We start from the raw sequence: 15,919 nt of genomic DNA, 5'->3' as shown, positions 1-15,919 counted from the left end.
TATATCCATTTTAAATTTTAAAAATTTAATTTAAAAATTATTTATTTAATCCTATTTGTCACTAAAGAATTCTTTTATGAATTTAATACTATAAATGTAATGTATTATACATCAATTTTTTTTTTCAGTAATTTTTTTAAGGTATATTCTATTACTATTGCAATTTATTTTTTCTATAATTTTTTTCTAAGATATATTTTATTGTTATTACAGTTTTGTTCTTATGAAAAATAACAATTTTTTTAATGTTTTTCCTTTTTCACGTATTTTTTAACATTTTTAATATTTTGCATAATAATTGATTCAAGATTATTAAAGTGAAAGTATGTTAATATTTCTTTTATTATATAATTTATCATCCAATAATATTTATTTTTATTTTTTTAATAAAGGCATAATTTATTTTTATTTGATATAATCTTGTAGGTGTATAAATATTATTGTAAATAAAAATATCTAAAGAAAATATATAAAATTTTTCTTATTGTTTTCAGAAATTATTTTTTAATGACAAGTATATATATATATATATATATATATATAAATTTTATATATGTTATAAGTTTGAAAGATTTGAATATAATTTGAAAAGAAACTAATTTGTATATATATATATATATATATATATATACATATTAAGTAAGTAGAATTATTTCGTGCATCGCGCGAGTTATAATATAGTATATGTATATTATATAACAATATACATAAACAAGTTTATCACATAAGCGTTTATATGAACAACTCTCTTAAATGACACATAAGATAATTTAAAAAAAAAATAAGATAATTTTTTTAATTATAAATTAGATAATTTTAAATTTATTCAAATATCACAATTATTCAAATTATAATTGAAAATCAAATCAATTTAGAGATATATTTTTTAAAATTAAAAATATGAAATATTAATTTTTTTAATAAATAATTTAAGTTGTTTATCAAATAAACTTATTTGAAAAATTATTTAATTATTAAAATCTTTCAAATATGTTTTAAAATTATAAAGATTAAGTTTATTTAAATCTTTTAATAATATTTATCTTGATTTAAAAAATTTACATAAGACATTAAAAATTTAAGCAACTTTATGTAATATTTGAAATTTCAAAAAATTTTCATCTTATATTTTTAAATAATAAGATAATCAAAACTATTATATTCATTTGAACCCTAATTATCAAATTTATAGTTCAAATAAATACAAAAAATGTAATATTATCTTTATCACATATTATATCCATTTTAAATTTTAAAAACATGTTAATATTTCTTTTATTATATAATTTATCATTCAATAATATATATTTTTATTTTTTTAATAAAGGCATAATTTATTTTTATTTGATATAATCTTATAGGTGTATAAATATTATTGTAAACAAAAATATCTAAAGGAAAGACATAAAATTTTTCTTGTTGTTTTCAGAAACTTTATTTTTTAATAACAAATATATATATATATATATAAATTTTATATAGCTATGAGTTTGAAAATTTTGAATATAATTTGAAAAGAAACTAATTTGTATATATATATATATATATTCATATTAAATAAATAAAATTATTTCGTGTATCGTATGAGTTATAATCTAATTTAAATATTAATTTTAATAAAATTTATTTAATATAAATTTTTTATTAAAATTTCTTTCTACAGTAATTTGTTTTTGAATTATAGTTATAATAATTTTTATTATTCTTTTTAATTTTATCGAAATTAATTTTATTATCTATTCAAATTGAGTTTTGATATATCTTAATGTGATAAATATACAAGTTCAAACTCAGAACAACAGCTTCACTTCACTCAACTGCCAAACCTGATAATTGCTGATGTACATGGCTAGGATTGGGAAGTTATTATCTTAACTTTTATTCTTATTTTTAAATTAGTTTAGGGTTAGAATTTAAGGATTTAGATTTTTTTTTTGTTAGGACGTAGGAACATGAAGATCGATTCTTTGATACAAATAAAGTTTGATCACTCAAATTTAATTTACAATTCAAATATATATAATAATCTTAGAAATTTGTAAGTAAATCAATTCATCAAAAATTCATTATATTATTATCAAGTTAACTCAAAACAAATATATTTTTTTCATTCATACTTTTGATTCAATGATCGACGTATATCTTTAAACAAAGTTTGTATTAGTCGATTTTTTAATAAAAAAAACTCACATTTTAATTAAAAAAGGTCAACTATGGGATTTTTTCAAGACACACAAAATTTAAAAACAAACCAACTTTCCGAGTTTTTTTTTTTTTTTCGCTTTTGTATATAAATTAGATATGATAATTTATATATTTATGTCATATAAAATATTAAAAATTTATATAATTGTGTGGTGTTTTATATAAAAATTACGTATCATAATTTATATCAATATTAAAAACATGAATTTTTTTTTTGGTTTAGTTAAATTTATTTATGATTTTAATTAAAATTTTAAATCATATTATCTTCGTATTTTTTATTCATATTATTTTCATATCGTATTATCATATCATATTTAAAATTATTAGGTCTATATATGAATGTGTCCATTATAAGTGTGATGCAATAAGGAAGTTGTTAGACCGTTACCATGCCAAGTTCTGGTGAGTGAAATTATGGACCACAAGTCATGAATTTTGTGTAAAATGGTCCCTCCATTAATTAGGAATTAGGTGCCATGACATGGACAACTAAAATTATCCTATTGGCACATCCAAAATTTTCTTATCTTCAAGAAAAACAAATTTCAAAGTCCCATTATTTCATTATAATCTAATACTCTTTGACCTTTTCATGTTATATGCATGGAATTTTGGTCTTTATTTGCACCAAATCTGATAAAGAAAGGCTAAAGAAAATTGCATTATGATAAGATCTTTTAACTGCCACACACAATTACTTTACAATTATTCTTTTAACCTTTTATTATAATTTAAAATTCATTCAAAATTTAAAAATTTCTCATAATATCAAAAAATTTACGTTTTATGATTAAACTCTTGCAATAAAAATTTTTTAATCGAACTCTCAAATAAAATATAAATTAATAAAATTTTAGTTTAAAATTTTATGTCTCTCTTACATCTATCGAAAACTTATTTTGCTTTGATGTGATGTGAGAAATAGAAAATTTCATGTCATTATTCTTTCTTAGTGAAAAAAAAAAATGGATTGTTCAATTTCTAAAATTAAAATAAAATATATCATATTCGATATTTTAAGATAAATGATTATAAATTATATTTTTAAAATAATATTAACAAATAACCATCGACAAAACTTTAATTCAAAATATTTTCATTAAAAGGAAATTACATCTATATGGATTTTTTTTTTCTTTTAATTTAACTTACAAGACATCAAATCTTCAATCATTCCAAGGGTATGTCATTCTTTTAAAAAAATCCATTTGATTTTCCATCTTGTCTTCATTCATAATTCAGTGGCTTAATCTCCCAAACTCCCAGCATTTTGAACAGTCAAAAAATAAAAATAAAAGTGGGTCCAACAAGATCATAAATTAGACAAATCTTTTGATCTTCTTAGGAAACCAACAACCCTATTGAAAAAAATGAATGCCATTCTTGTTGTCTTGTTGATCAAAGTCTATATTCCACAAACATACCTAACTTCCCAAGGTTCATTTTTGTCAAACCCATAGAGTCAAATGATTGCATTTAGGGGCTTAAAAAATTCAATGTTTTGATCATGACCCTTATTAAAAAAAAAATCCCCTATTTCAAGGTTTAATGTAAAGATTATCATTGATTTGATAATCAAAGTAAATTATTATGATTAGTGACTTTTAGTAGATGTTAGGGAGATTCTTAATTACCATGATTATGCTAATCAGAGATAATCAAAACCCTAATAATCCTCATGGAGATCTTGCACTTGAAGGTTTTAAAGCACTGTGAACCATTATCAAATGTCAACTTTTTGGTGCTAGGTATTTGAAGGCTAAAATAATTTTTAAAAAACGTCTTTAAATTTTGTCATTTTTATATTTTTATTACATTCAAATAAATTTTTAATTTTTAATTTATAATAAATAAATCATTAATCTTTAATTTATATTTAAATAAACTCTGAGTATAAATTAATATTTTATTTAAAATAAAAATTTATTTAGATATAATTCAAATAATAAAAATATAAAGGTTTATTTAAAAAAAGTAAAATAATTTGAGAACTTTTTAAATATTTTAGCCACTTTTGAACCAAGGCACATAAACCTTGAGGGAGAACAACTTTAGTAATTCTAGATCATGGTGTTTTCATTAGTTTTTCAACATCTAGAAAAGGAGTATCCACAAATTTATTAAATTAAGATAATGTAACTAATAAAGTTTTTCATTGAAATACAATTAATTTTGGCATAGGGTCTAATGTCATATTCATTGAAGATAGGAGGGGTTGGAGGAAAAGAAAAAGTCAAATAATGCTTTTGGACCATTGAATTTATAGGTTATAAATTTGACTTTTAATTGAATTAGTAACATGTTATTTCATTTAGCTTGGAGTTAAGACAACAAAAAGGAGACATGTAATATAGATATATAGGATAGTATCTTATTTTTCTTATATTTTTAATTTAGGGAAAAATAAATTAAAATTTCACTCTTCGAGTAAAAGACAACATGCACCAATTATTGAGTTAAATGTTGGGATGAAGTAATATCTATTTTCTAAAGCATGAAAACATTGTTGCTAAAACCTTGGGGTTAAGCATAAATTTCTTGGGAAAAAATGTTTCTAAATTTTATCACGTTATTTAGATAAACTTTTATACTTTCATTATATTTAATAAGCTCTTAATCTTTAATTTGTATTAAAATAAATTTTTAAATTTAATTTGTGTCCAAATAACCCTTATTCTTTAATTTATTACCTAAGTTAATCTTTTATTTAAATACAAATTAAAAAATAAAAATTTATATGAATATAATAAAAATATATAAATTTATTTTTAAAAAAATAATTCAAGATCTTTTTTAGTATTTTAGCAAAAGATAAGGATTTTGTGAGCAAGACTTGGGCTGGTTGAAGCATGACCAGTTGTAGGCCTAAGCAAAAGCATTGATAAAGCCCACTTGTCATAGAAAAGTTCTAGCAATATTTTCACAGAGAGAAAGTGCCCAAAAGGCAAAATAAATGTATTGCTATTTGCCCATCCAAAAAGAACACAAAAAAAAAAAAAAAATGCATTGATCTGAAGGACATCCAGCATCTAAAATCCAATGTTTTTCACTTTGAAGAAATTAATTTGTACTACATGATTCAAGCAACTCAACAATACAAGTGTTTGTTTAAAGTCGCAATCTAATATAAATTAATTTCTTCAACCAGTGATTTCTGGCAAGTAGGGGATGCCATAGGATTGTCAATTCTGCAGATCACAGACATTGAACTTGATACAAGGGGGGTGATATACATATCTACAGAAGTTACTGTTTTATTGACTGTCTATAGTATCCTGACTTGATTATTTGTATACAATAGGACCCAATTATTTCTTTTTTTTTTTTCTCTTTTTGTTTTTTTTTTTTTAAGATCAAACTCAGATGAAGAAATCCTGTCTGAAACTGGGGTCCTGCAAAATTGTAGTAGACTTGTTGTTAATGAAACTATATTCAAATCCAGGACTGGATAGGGTAATTGCATTTAAAGGAGTTGACACCACTAATGTGAGCAAAAATATCGGAGGAATCAGCCATGTCTCCCTCTTCTTTCACAACAACCTGTTGGGAAATTCATGAAAGCAAAAGTAACAATACATGTATCAGAAACAAATTATGCAGTATTCAATTATGCAAGGAAGAAGAAAACTTGGAATTTTATAAAGAAAAGAAAAAAAATGAAAATCTTACTTCATCATCATCATCTTCTTCATGATTGCTACAAGCTTGTCTAAGGGCCTCTCCAAAATCATCATTCTTTGCAAATCTTCCTCTGACTCGAGGTCGGCTGTCAGCTAGTGTCTTGCGGCAGGCATACTGCAGATTTGATTTATTGTAACATTAGTACTTTAATTCTCCAAAATCATGCAATGTGACATGCATATACATGTTGATATGAGAGGGAGAGAGAAAGGACCTTGATTTTCTTGCTGAAGTTCCTCTCATTCCTTTTCTTCATGTACCTATGGATCTTCTCCTTCCTTTGTTCAACAGAAAGTTTTCCAACTTTGTTGAAAGTTGAATCTTCCAAGCTTGAGATCTCTGATGCTAAAGGAGTAGAGCTGACAACTGCTCCCACCAGTTGTTGAGTACTGTCACTGCTGAGACCCTTTTGGTACAATCAGGAAGAAAATTGCAAAGTTAAATGAATTGTAGTTGCATTTTAATACTACTAAATGCAATAGTTAGATCATTTCCCCATTCGTTTGGGATAACAGGTTTGAAGGAATTCTCAATAGAAGTACTTGGTACTCTTTGGTTTAGTGCAAAATCATGCTCCTATCCATGCAAGTGAATCAATATTTTTTTTACAAAGAAACTGTATCCTGAGGACGGAGAAAAGATTACAAATGTTGAGATTTGAACTCCGGCCAGCTGGATGCCACTTTTAAAATGTGGCTACATTAACTAATTAAACTAAACTCTGGTTCCTGCAAATAAATATTTATAATTAACGAATTTATGCTGAGTCGGTTTGGTTGGGGACCAGAAGCCTCCATTAGTGTCCCCTGGTTCTAAAATTCAATGTTTTGCAGTTACCTTCAATGTCAAGTTCCATGTAAGGAAAGTGATTTATAAGGACGTTCTATTAATAATGGTTTTCATCCTGTAGTTAATCATTGTGAAGGCAAAATGTTTATTTTCAGATTAGAGAGAAATTGTTTTTAGTGAAAACTAAGGACAAAATCTAGTTCAGACAGTTCTGCTATCCTAATGGACAGCTCCAATTTATCAAAAGTTGAAAACAAAACAAGTACCTGTAAGTCTCCAGGGTTAAAAACGCGCTGCATTGAATCTGGACAGAAAATTCCAGCGTTATCACCCTGGTATTCCAAGTCTTGTGGTTGCAGTTCAGAACCCATAAGAATGCTCTCAGCGAAAATCCCAGAACTATCAGCAGACAATGCAGCAGTTAAAGCCCCAACGGGCATGAAAGTAGCCATGCCCGGACCAAGAAAAGAACAAGAAGGAGATGAAGGGTTTAAAGGTACATAAGAAGGCAGAAAAGACAAGCAATCTTCGTCGAGAACAGATGGTAATGGAGGCCCCATAAGAGGGGCAACAAGGTCAGCACTGTACTGTGAGAGCCCATCAGCTGCAACATCCGCTAATTGGATTTGAGATTGCACTAAAGACAGGTCAAATTGGTCTTGTTGAGTAAGAAATGGTGGGACAGAAAAAGAAGGGGATTGAGAAAAGTCTATAGAATCAGAAATGTCATTGTCGATTTCATCTGGGGAATCAAAGATTATGGACAGATTGCTATTGTTATTATTGCTAGTGGCAGCTGTGGCGCTTGTGTTGGCGCTTGTGGTGGTGGTAGTGGTGGTGGCATTGGGGGTAGCTGAGTTATTATTTCCATTGTTATCTTGGTAGCCATTGAGTTGTTCAATATCAGGTGGTATGGTAAGATTATTGCCAAAGGAAGAGCTCTCTTCATAGCAACAATTAGACGAAGTAACCTCAGAGTTTTGCAGGGCTTCTGAGAAAAGATCAGTATCGGAAAAATCGAAAATCGGACCACTGATCGGGCTTGGTATATCATCCTGCAAAAAATAGTGAAAAACCATGTTTAGATAGATCACAAAAAAAAGTTAAATCAACTAGCTAGTACAGTTGCACTACAACATACGCAAAGCTCAATAACCTTTCCTTTGGGCATACAAGTATCATGATTCTACATAGTTTCATCGGATGGGGTTTGAGTAATTTTCAATTAATAATTTTTTTTATCACATTTCATCAAAATAAAACTCATGATGGGCTGATGATGGAAATCTACCAAGTTCATGGGTGTGGTTGCTTGGTGCAGCAATGTGGTTTCCATATTTGATCAGAAACATATAAGACCAATCTCATAAGGAGGATAACCTGACAGTGGATATTTCGTACAAAGAAGAAAAAGATTTTTGAGTATCTGTGCTCCATGTGACTTGTATGAACCGAAAGTACCCTCAGTGTTTGCAAAAATATCAGAAGCAGTTTAAACAAAGAAAGAAATTAATGCTATTTTTGTTCATAGAAAAGACTCCAACTTTAAACAAATTAACAATTGGAATTGAAAAAAAAAAAAACTACCAAGAACCCCATTTATTTTTTCCATGTGAGGTGCTAAAGAGAAAAACAAAAGAATCACAATTAGAAAAGCTTAAACATGAAGCATGAAAAGCTACTTATTCAGTAGTGATCAAAAGAACAGTTGAAACAACAATCAGGGAAAAAAAAAAAAAAAACAGGATTAGATAGGAAGATGGTTCTATCCCTAAGAAATTGACAGTTTTGAATCAATGGGAAATGCATGGTTATTAATAATGTTCTTTATTGCTTCTTGATTCAATTTCTATATTTAAAAAAAATGAATGAAAAGGGAAAATTTTTTTTTTTTGGATGAAGTGAAGCAAGCCTAAATCTAACGCAGTGGCATTATGTGGTCAATGTGAACTTGTAATATTTCAGATGAAAGAAATACAAATGAAAACTGGACAAGGAAATAATGGAGGCATGAAAATGATTAACTAAAAATGACATGAAAAGGAAAAAAATTGGGAAGAAAGCAACCATGAACAAAGATAATGTAAATCTGTGAACAACTTTAGAATTATACCATGTCCAATGAAAGTATTAGACACAAATTCACGTAACCCTTTGTAATTAAAAAAAAAAAAAACCATTAACGAAATGAATGTTTGTTTCCAAGTTATATAATTTTGTATAAACACCATCGAACAAAAAACAAAATCAATCACTTGAAAATCATTGAATCCTAACAGATTTAAAATTCAAATCTCAGTTCCTGTACCATGACTACTAAAAAAAAAATCATAAAAAACAATGATTTCTAAGCATTAAACATCCATGCAATCACATTCAAGAAATTTGGAGAATTACAATGGGAAGCTGCTGCTCCGGTGGATGAATCATGTCTTGCAACATGGTTTGTTTGCCTTTTCCAATGAACCTGATCAAAAGCTCCTTTGAAGAAAAAAGAAGTACCAAAACACTTTTGCTACTGAATTACAACCCTAAACTTAAAATATAATAAGACTAAGATCAATGAAAGACACAATTAATCCATCTGAACAACAAAACAAAGATATAAGATGTAAGAAAAGAAACAAAAAAAAATTGTTTTGTTTTTTTCAGTTTACTGAGAGAGAACAAAAAACACAAAACCCAAAATAATTTTTTATTCAATTTTAGGTGTAATTTTGTGGAATAAAAAACGTGATAGCTAAGAAAATGGAAGGTTTGGGGTGTCAAAAGTGAGTTATATATAGGGAGTTGGGGAAGTTTTTTTGGGCCGTGTCCGAAACTGGGTTGCCATCCTGGCACACTCTTCTGCGTCAACACGAGAATTGCGATGAACCAAGGGTTTTTACTCCCTGTCAATGTGGCATATTAAGGTTATGACACTTGGTATATTTGACACGCGGCTAATTTGGTTGACGTGGCACTGAGTTCTCACCAAAAGGGTGGATTTTTTTTTTTTTTTTGGTTTATTTTGCCAAGCTGAAATTGAGTTGACCAAGCCTTATCCAATTCTTTAGCTGTTTGTTTGGAATCAAACCAGTTCCTTTCTTATCTCAAAATTTCTCGTAATAACCCACTTGTTTGTAACAAATTCAACACTTCCCTATAAAAATTCAAAACTATAATCACGTGGCTTATTTCATTAAAAAATGAAATAATAAATTTCAAAAAAAATGAAAAATACAATGTACAAACGATTTTTTATTTTATATAAAAGATATCGTAGTTTTCAGATAAGAAAAAAGTTACATATACTATAATTTGAAATTTAAATCTATTAAATTTTATTTTTAAAAATAATAATATGAATCAATTAGATTAAACCCAAATTTTTTTTTTTTTGCTTTATTTTATCTTATTACGTTATAAGTCTTTATTGACTTATAACCGTTTTAAGTCTAAATTTTAGCATTAATAAGAAACATTTGATACTAACTTCCTTTTTTATGATAATTTATACATTTTTATACTACTAAATTTGAATTTACCATATGATTCTTATAGGTAGCATTTTCTTTTTGATACCATAGAAAAGAGCAATAGTAAGGGTTTACAACAAGAATTTATGTTGAATTTTACTTTTTTTAATTAGACCATTTAAGCTCTATTTGAATAAATGGTGAGATTGATTATGATGATATTAAAAACAATAATAAAAGTTACTGCAGTTTTGTTTGAAAAAAAAAAACTACTACTGTAACTGTAATTGAAAAAAAATTCAATAAAAAATTTATACTGAATGAATTTTATTAAAATTGGTATTTGAATTCAATTGATGGTACGATGAACTCAATTACATTACATCGCACTTGCAATAAAATCTAAACTAAGCCTACGTTTGAATTGAGATAAGGGGAGAGAAAGAAAAAAAATGAAAAAGAAACAAAAGGAAATGGGAAATCCTTTTCCTTGTTTCTATATGGCATAAATAAAAATAAAGAAAAGGAAAGTATGCTAACCTCCCTTTTGTTTCCCTCAACTTTCTTCATTTTTTAATAACCCCAAATTGGGGAAAAGGAGGGGAAAAGAAAAGAATAAAATTTTTAAAATATAAAATGACTATTATATTTTTATTAATTTCTTTAAATTAAAAGTATATGATTTTGAATTCTAAAATTAGATTGAGAATACAAAACATCATTTACCAATAAATTTATTGTCTTCAATTTTTTTCTCTTATTTTTATAAATTTCATTGATGATTATTTTTATAAAAAAATAAAAAAAATTGAAAATATGAAATAAGTTAACATAAACATGTAAATGCAATAATAAAAACAAAAATTATCAAAGGCTATAATTGAAAAAAATAACATAATAAATTATTTCTTTTCCTTTCCATTATTTAACCAAGCTATGGTTGTTAAAAATTTTTTTCCTTTTTTTTATTAATTTTAGTTATTCAAACAAATAGTACATATATCATTTCTTTTCCTTTAAAAAACTCTCTTTGCTTAATTTCCTTGAGTCTAAACGATATATACATGACAATAGAAATAAATTCTATAACTTAGGACGATGATGTTGGGAATTGTCGACTAAGGATAGCAATGAAGTTAAAGTCATCTGATTCCAATTAGCCCTAAAAGTCATAAGATAATTGTTCAACATAGAAATATCTTTTCGAGATATCAGATGGCTGGCTTCTTAAAACAAAAAAAAAAAAAAAATGTTTCTATGGTATAAAGAAATTTATAATTAAATGTTTAATATCTTTCTTTATTTTATTTCCTGGCTAAAAATCCTGTTTCTTATCAGAGCAAAAATTGAAAAAAAAAATGCATAGGTCTTATCAGGGCTTAATTCCTTTTTTTTTTTAAGGGATAAAAGATTTTTGGGTTTCACATAATACATTTTATCTTAAGATCGGTTCAAATAAATTTATCTACATTAATCTAATTAATTTATAAAAAATTACCTTTTTATAATTTGATTTAATGATTAATATATGATTTTTTATTATTTCAAACAGAATATTAGATTTTTTCTCAAATAAAACAAATCTTAATTTCACAATCGAGTATATTTTTTTTCTTTAAACAAAATAGTATTTTTGTCCCTTTAGTTTATAAAAAGTAAGCTGTAATTATTTGTAGAAACTATCTATTAGATTACTTATTTTATTCATATATTCAATAAGTCTATAATAAATACTAGATTGAACTAATTTGTTTTTCTTTCCCAAAAGAAAAAAAAAGTTCTTTCCATATACGAAAAAGGAGAAACCATTTGTGTCAAACATTTTTCTTAACATGTATGGCTATATTTGTTATCTATATAGTCATGCATAGTTGCTTGTCTTATAGACCAGAATCAAACCCATTTAGGTTCAAGCTATTGAGTTAGGTATCCAAGGCTTTCATAACCTTCCATGTGCCCTAGCCTTCCATGATCCATTCTCATGAATAGTTTGTATGCTATGCCTTTTCCTAAGGTTGGTGTTTGTGCCAAGCTTCAATTTCACGGCACTCTTAAAAAGATAGAAGAGAAGGACGGTTAAAGGTAAAGACAAAAAATATTTTTTGTATTTGAACTTCGACGCGTAAATCAAAATAAGTGAGGTCTAAAGGAGAGTGATAAAGAGGATTAGAAGTAAGACGAACTTACCTTAAAAGTGTTTGGATCTTTATATTTATAGATGAGCGATAAAAGACCATTAAGGGACAATAAGAACAATGCCGAATTAATGTGGCATTGGATGTGTCAGATTGACTTGATATATCAAATTGACATAAATATCGAAATTACTTCTAATTGTCTATTGAAGATTTTTAATAAAAAAAAAAAAAATCACCATTCCCTTTTGATCACTGAATATCCCCAACAATTAGTATATATGTTTTTAACTTTTAAGTTTTCTTAATGATAGGAAGAATCTTACTTGTATCTCTAAATCTCTAGTGTTAAAATTGTTTTAAGCTCACTTACTACTAATAATTATTGTTCTATATGTTACATCATATATGGCCAATGAAATTCATAAATCTTTCACATATTCGCATAAGTAATAATGTTGAATGAAGCAAGTACATTATAATCCCCTTTCTTGAGATTAATTTCATTGTTGGTGTATACCAACTATGTTATTTCGATTCTTTATATTTTTTAAATATCACTGTCCGTATATATTTAGAAAATATGAGTATAAAAGTCCTATCTTTCAAATACATGATTTTTTTTTTAAATTGAATATACCCATGTCGTATACATACACGTATATTTCATACTCAAACCAAATCCGAGTAACACTAGTGCCCAAGAAAGTTGGAAATAAAAATTAAAATTGAGACTTCTACATTTTCTTGGAAAATTGGTTGGAAGACACAACCCTTGAAGCATCAGACTGGGGCAGGAAGGTCTTCCACTTGCTTGTTCTCTCACCTTTAAAGAATATCTCTCATGTATAGTTATGGTGTCACTGCTAGTTCTTTTTCAAGATTTAAGCCAAATTGATTAAGATAGAAAAATGCCTTTGGATATGCACGAGTAACAGTACTCCAAAATATGATAAAAAGAAGCACAATGGCATAAACAAAAACTTGGAACAGAACAAAAATCAAACCAATTGGCTCTACCTTTGATTCCTTGGTTTGTGCAAAAGACAGACCAACTATTACAAGCATCCTTTGAGAACAAAGTCTATGAACTAGGTTGCTTTGGAGCAGCAATTAACCTACCTCAATGTCTTTTCGTCTATTGAAACAGGAAATTTTCTCTATCCATTGGGTGTACTTCCTACTTTTATTATGCTAATATTTTCATTTGCAATTGGTGTATTTGTGTTTATTTATTTTATGTTTAATACATATAAAATATGAAAATTATCATATTATAATTTGTGTTCATTTTGTTTTTATCAAAATAATATAAAATTTTTTCTAAAATTTTAAATTATATCACTTTCATGTTTTTTTTGTATCATTTTCTGATAATATCATATCCTATTTAAAATTATCAAATCAAGTTTCCACTGCCAACTGGACTTATTTAAACAACCTGACTTGTTTTTTAAACCAACTTTATGCAATTTTGGTTGAGTTCTCTATCTATATCAATCCCTCACATCTCCTTTACAAATGCAATTCCATTTCATAGAGCTTCCATGTTGCCATTTTGGTCAAAAAATTCTGTTAATTAGCATGAATTGGTTTTCCTTGTTTGATGGAAATTCTTTCCTAGAGTTGAAAAATATTCTTACTAAATGGCCAAAACAATTACAAGAAAGGCTTGGAATCTAAGATTATGTTTTACCTTAATCGCAGCTCTCACACACACAAAAGAAGATGACATAGATTCTTGGCACTGAGGGGATTGAAGTAGTGAGAAAGTTGTATGGATAAATCTTATTCACATGGACAAGCACTTATGCTTCTCAATTGGTACCGAGACTTAAGAGTAGATATGAGAATTCATATATTCGTGTTACAGGCTTAGGAGTAGTCATGAAAATTCATGTATTTATATCGTATTTGTTTGTATAAAATATGTGTAAAAATATAAATTTTGTTGTGTTAAATTCGTGTTGGCATGTCAAACATGAAACAAATTTTTTTATTTTCGTCAAATCTATAATAGTTTTTATTAAAATTTTAAACCATATCACTCTCATGATACAAATGATGTGATGTGTAGCAGTAGTATTTTTATTTATGCTTTGGCTGCATCAATGTTGCATAATGTTATACTTTTCTTGTGGTTAATTCATGCTTTAAACCAAAGGCCTATTTCTCATATAATATTGCAGTAAGAACAAGCAGCAGAACATGAAATGTCTTGCCAAATTAAGCAGCAGAATTGACTAAGGGTTGGTTTGGCACTGCTGGTTCAGACTGCAAATGTAATGTCAATTAAAGGGTTTCCCTTTGATCCTCAACTTCACCGGAACTAGAGAAGAGCTATGAAATATTATAAGCCATTGAAACTCTATAGGACTTCATGTATATTTTCTTGAAGGATTTGTTGATATGTTAAGATCACTGTATTAGGTTTGTCTAGGAACACCTTGACCAGAAAAAAAAAATGTTCCAACCGGTAAAAATATGCTAGAGAAGAAACATTCTGCCTGTTTTGTCCTTTTAAAGTTTGACAACTATAAATTATACATTCTTTCCATGCACTAGGTTAATTCCCCTGTATTTTATTTTAATTAAAAATTGATATTTAGAGCTGTGTTTTCTAAGGTTATGATAATTATTCTCCTGCTAGCTTGTTGCAGTATCTCGAATATATGATCTACAGCAATTTATCTTAGATTGTCAAATATGACATATTTTACCTTAATCTAGGAGATTGAGCAACTTATCTACCGTTTGATTTTAGCTTCCAATTCAAGACAAAAGGGGAATTAACATGTGGTTTGTTAATATGCTTTTCTATTTAATGATTTTGCAACAGACAATCTGCAGTCCCATCCCATTTTTCCTTAAAAGCACCATATCCAAAAGGCCAAAAGTGAAGATGGATTTGTTCCTCAACTCTTAATGCAATCCAAGAGATTTTACTCTTGTCATGTTAGATTCCATCTTTTTAACTATATTGACTGATTAATAATCCTAGTCTGATCAGCTTTCGGTCAAAGTTGGTTCTATAGCATATATCAGTCTTTTTCCCAATCAAACTTCAAGTCAAATTTGTTCAACTTTCTGCTTAATCTGAATACCTCATCCAAGTTTTTGGTTGTTGGTGGATCGAGCTGGTAGTGATTTATTCACTTAATCTTAAATTCTTAAGCAGCATCTTTTTTTTTGGTGCAAACATATGCAGGCTGAGAGGTGATTTCTCCTTTCCAAGATCAAGGTACATTGCATGTTTTGGAGAGGACTTACATAAGTTACATTCGATATACAGTTCGCCCGTCAAGGGAGATTGTTGGCAGCGTAATTCGAATCTAAACCTTACAAGCGAAGTATTTGAACTTACCAACTCAACCATCTCCATTGACAAATTCTTAAGCTGCTTATTGATGTGAGGGAATCTAACATAAGGAGATGATCACGAGGCATCTGCATATTTTCACACAATTTTCCTTTGTTAAAATCAGAATTCATGCAATCCATGTATGCTAAGGAGACTGACATCGACCTGCAAGCAAGATTTATACCTACTTAAAATCAAACTTCCAGGGAATAATATATATAAATATATATGTTCACTCACTGCTTTACCATTCACATATTCTGCTTTGAAACAGTATTCAAATCAAA

The 15,919-nt window shown here is 27.5% G+C and overlaps 1 protein-coding gene across 3 annotated transcripts; it reads right to left on the bottom strand.

The window, feature by feature from the left end:
* Window positions 1–5,200: 5,200 nt before the first annotated feature.
* LOC111279921 (uncharacterized) lies at window positions 5,201–9,399 on the bottom strand. 3 transcript variants are annotated; one of them, XM_022866989.2, is made up of 5 exons: window positions 9,076–9,399; window positions 6,945–7,733; window positions 6,104–6,295; window positions 5,878–6,003; window positions 5,201–5,748 (listed from the first exon to the last, which is right to left on the bottom strand). In XM_022866989.2, exons 1-5 carry the CDS (start codon window positions 9,118–9,120, stop codon window positions 5,641–5,643), a joined length of 1,260 nt encoding a protein of 419 aa, XP_022722724.1. In that variant the 5' UTR covers window positions 9,121–9,399; the 3' UTR covers window positions 5,201–5,640. The 3 variants fall into 3 exon arrangements, with proteins under 3 accessions (XP_022722724.1, XP_089612545.1, XP_089612546.1); XM_089756419.1 differs by lacking the exon at window positions 9,076–9,399 and adding an exon at window positions 7,970–8,040; XM_089756420.1 differs by lacking the exon at window positions 9,076–9,399 and adding an exon at window positions 7,835–7,952.
* Between the last annotated feature and the right edge of the window lie 6,520 nt (window positions 9,400–15,919).

The sequence above is a fragment of the Durio zibethinus genome, chromosome 27, assembly GCF_047325235.1.
Source record: "Durio zibethinus cultivar Kanyao isolate XHJ-2024 chromosome 27, ASM4732523v1, whole genome shotgun sequence".
Lineage (NCBI taxonomy): Eukaryota > Viridiplantae > Streptophyta > Magnoliopsida > Malvales > Malvaceae > Durio > Durio zibethinus.
The sequence above is the reverse complement of the archived record's forward strand: the minus strand, read 5'-3'. Positions and strand labels throughout refer to the sequence as shown.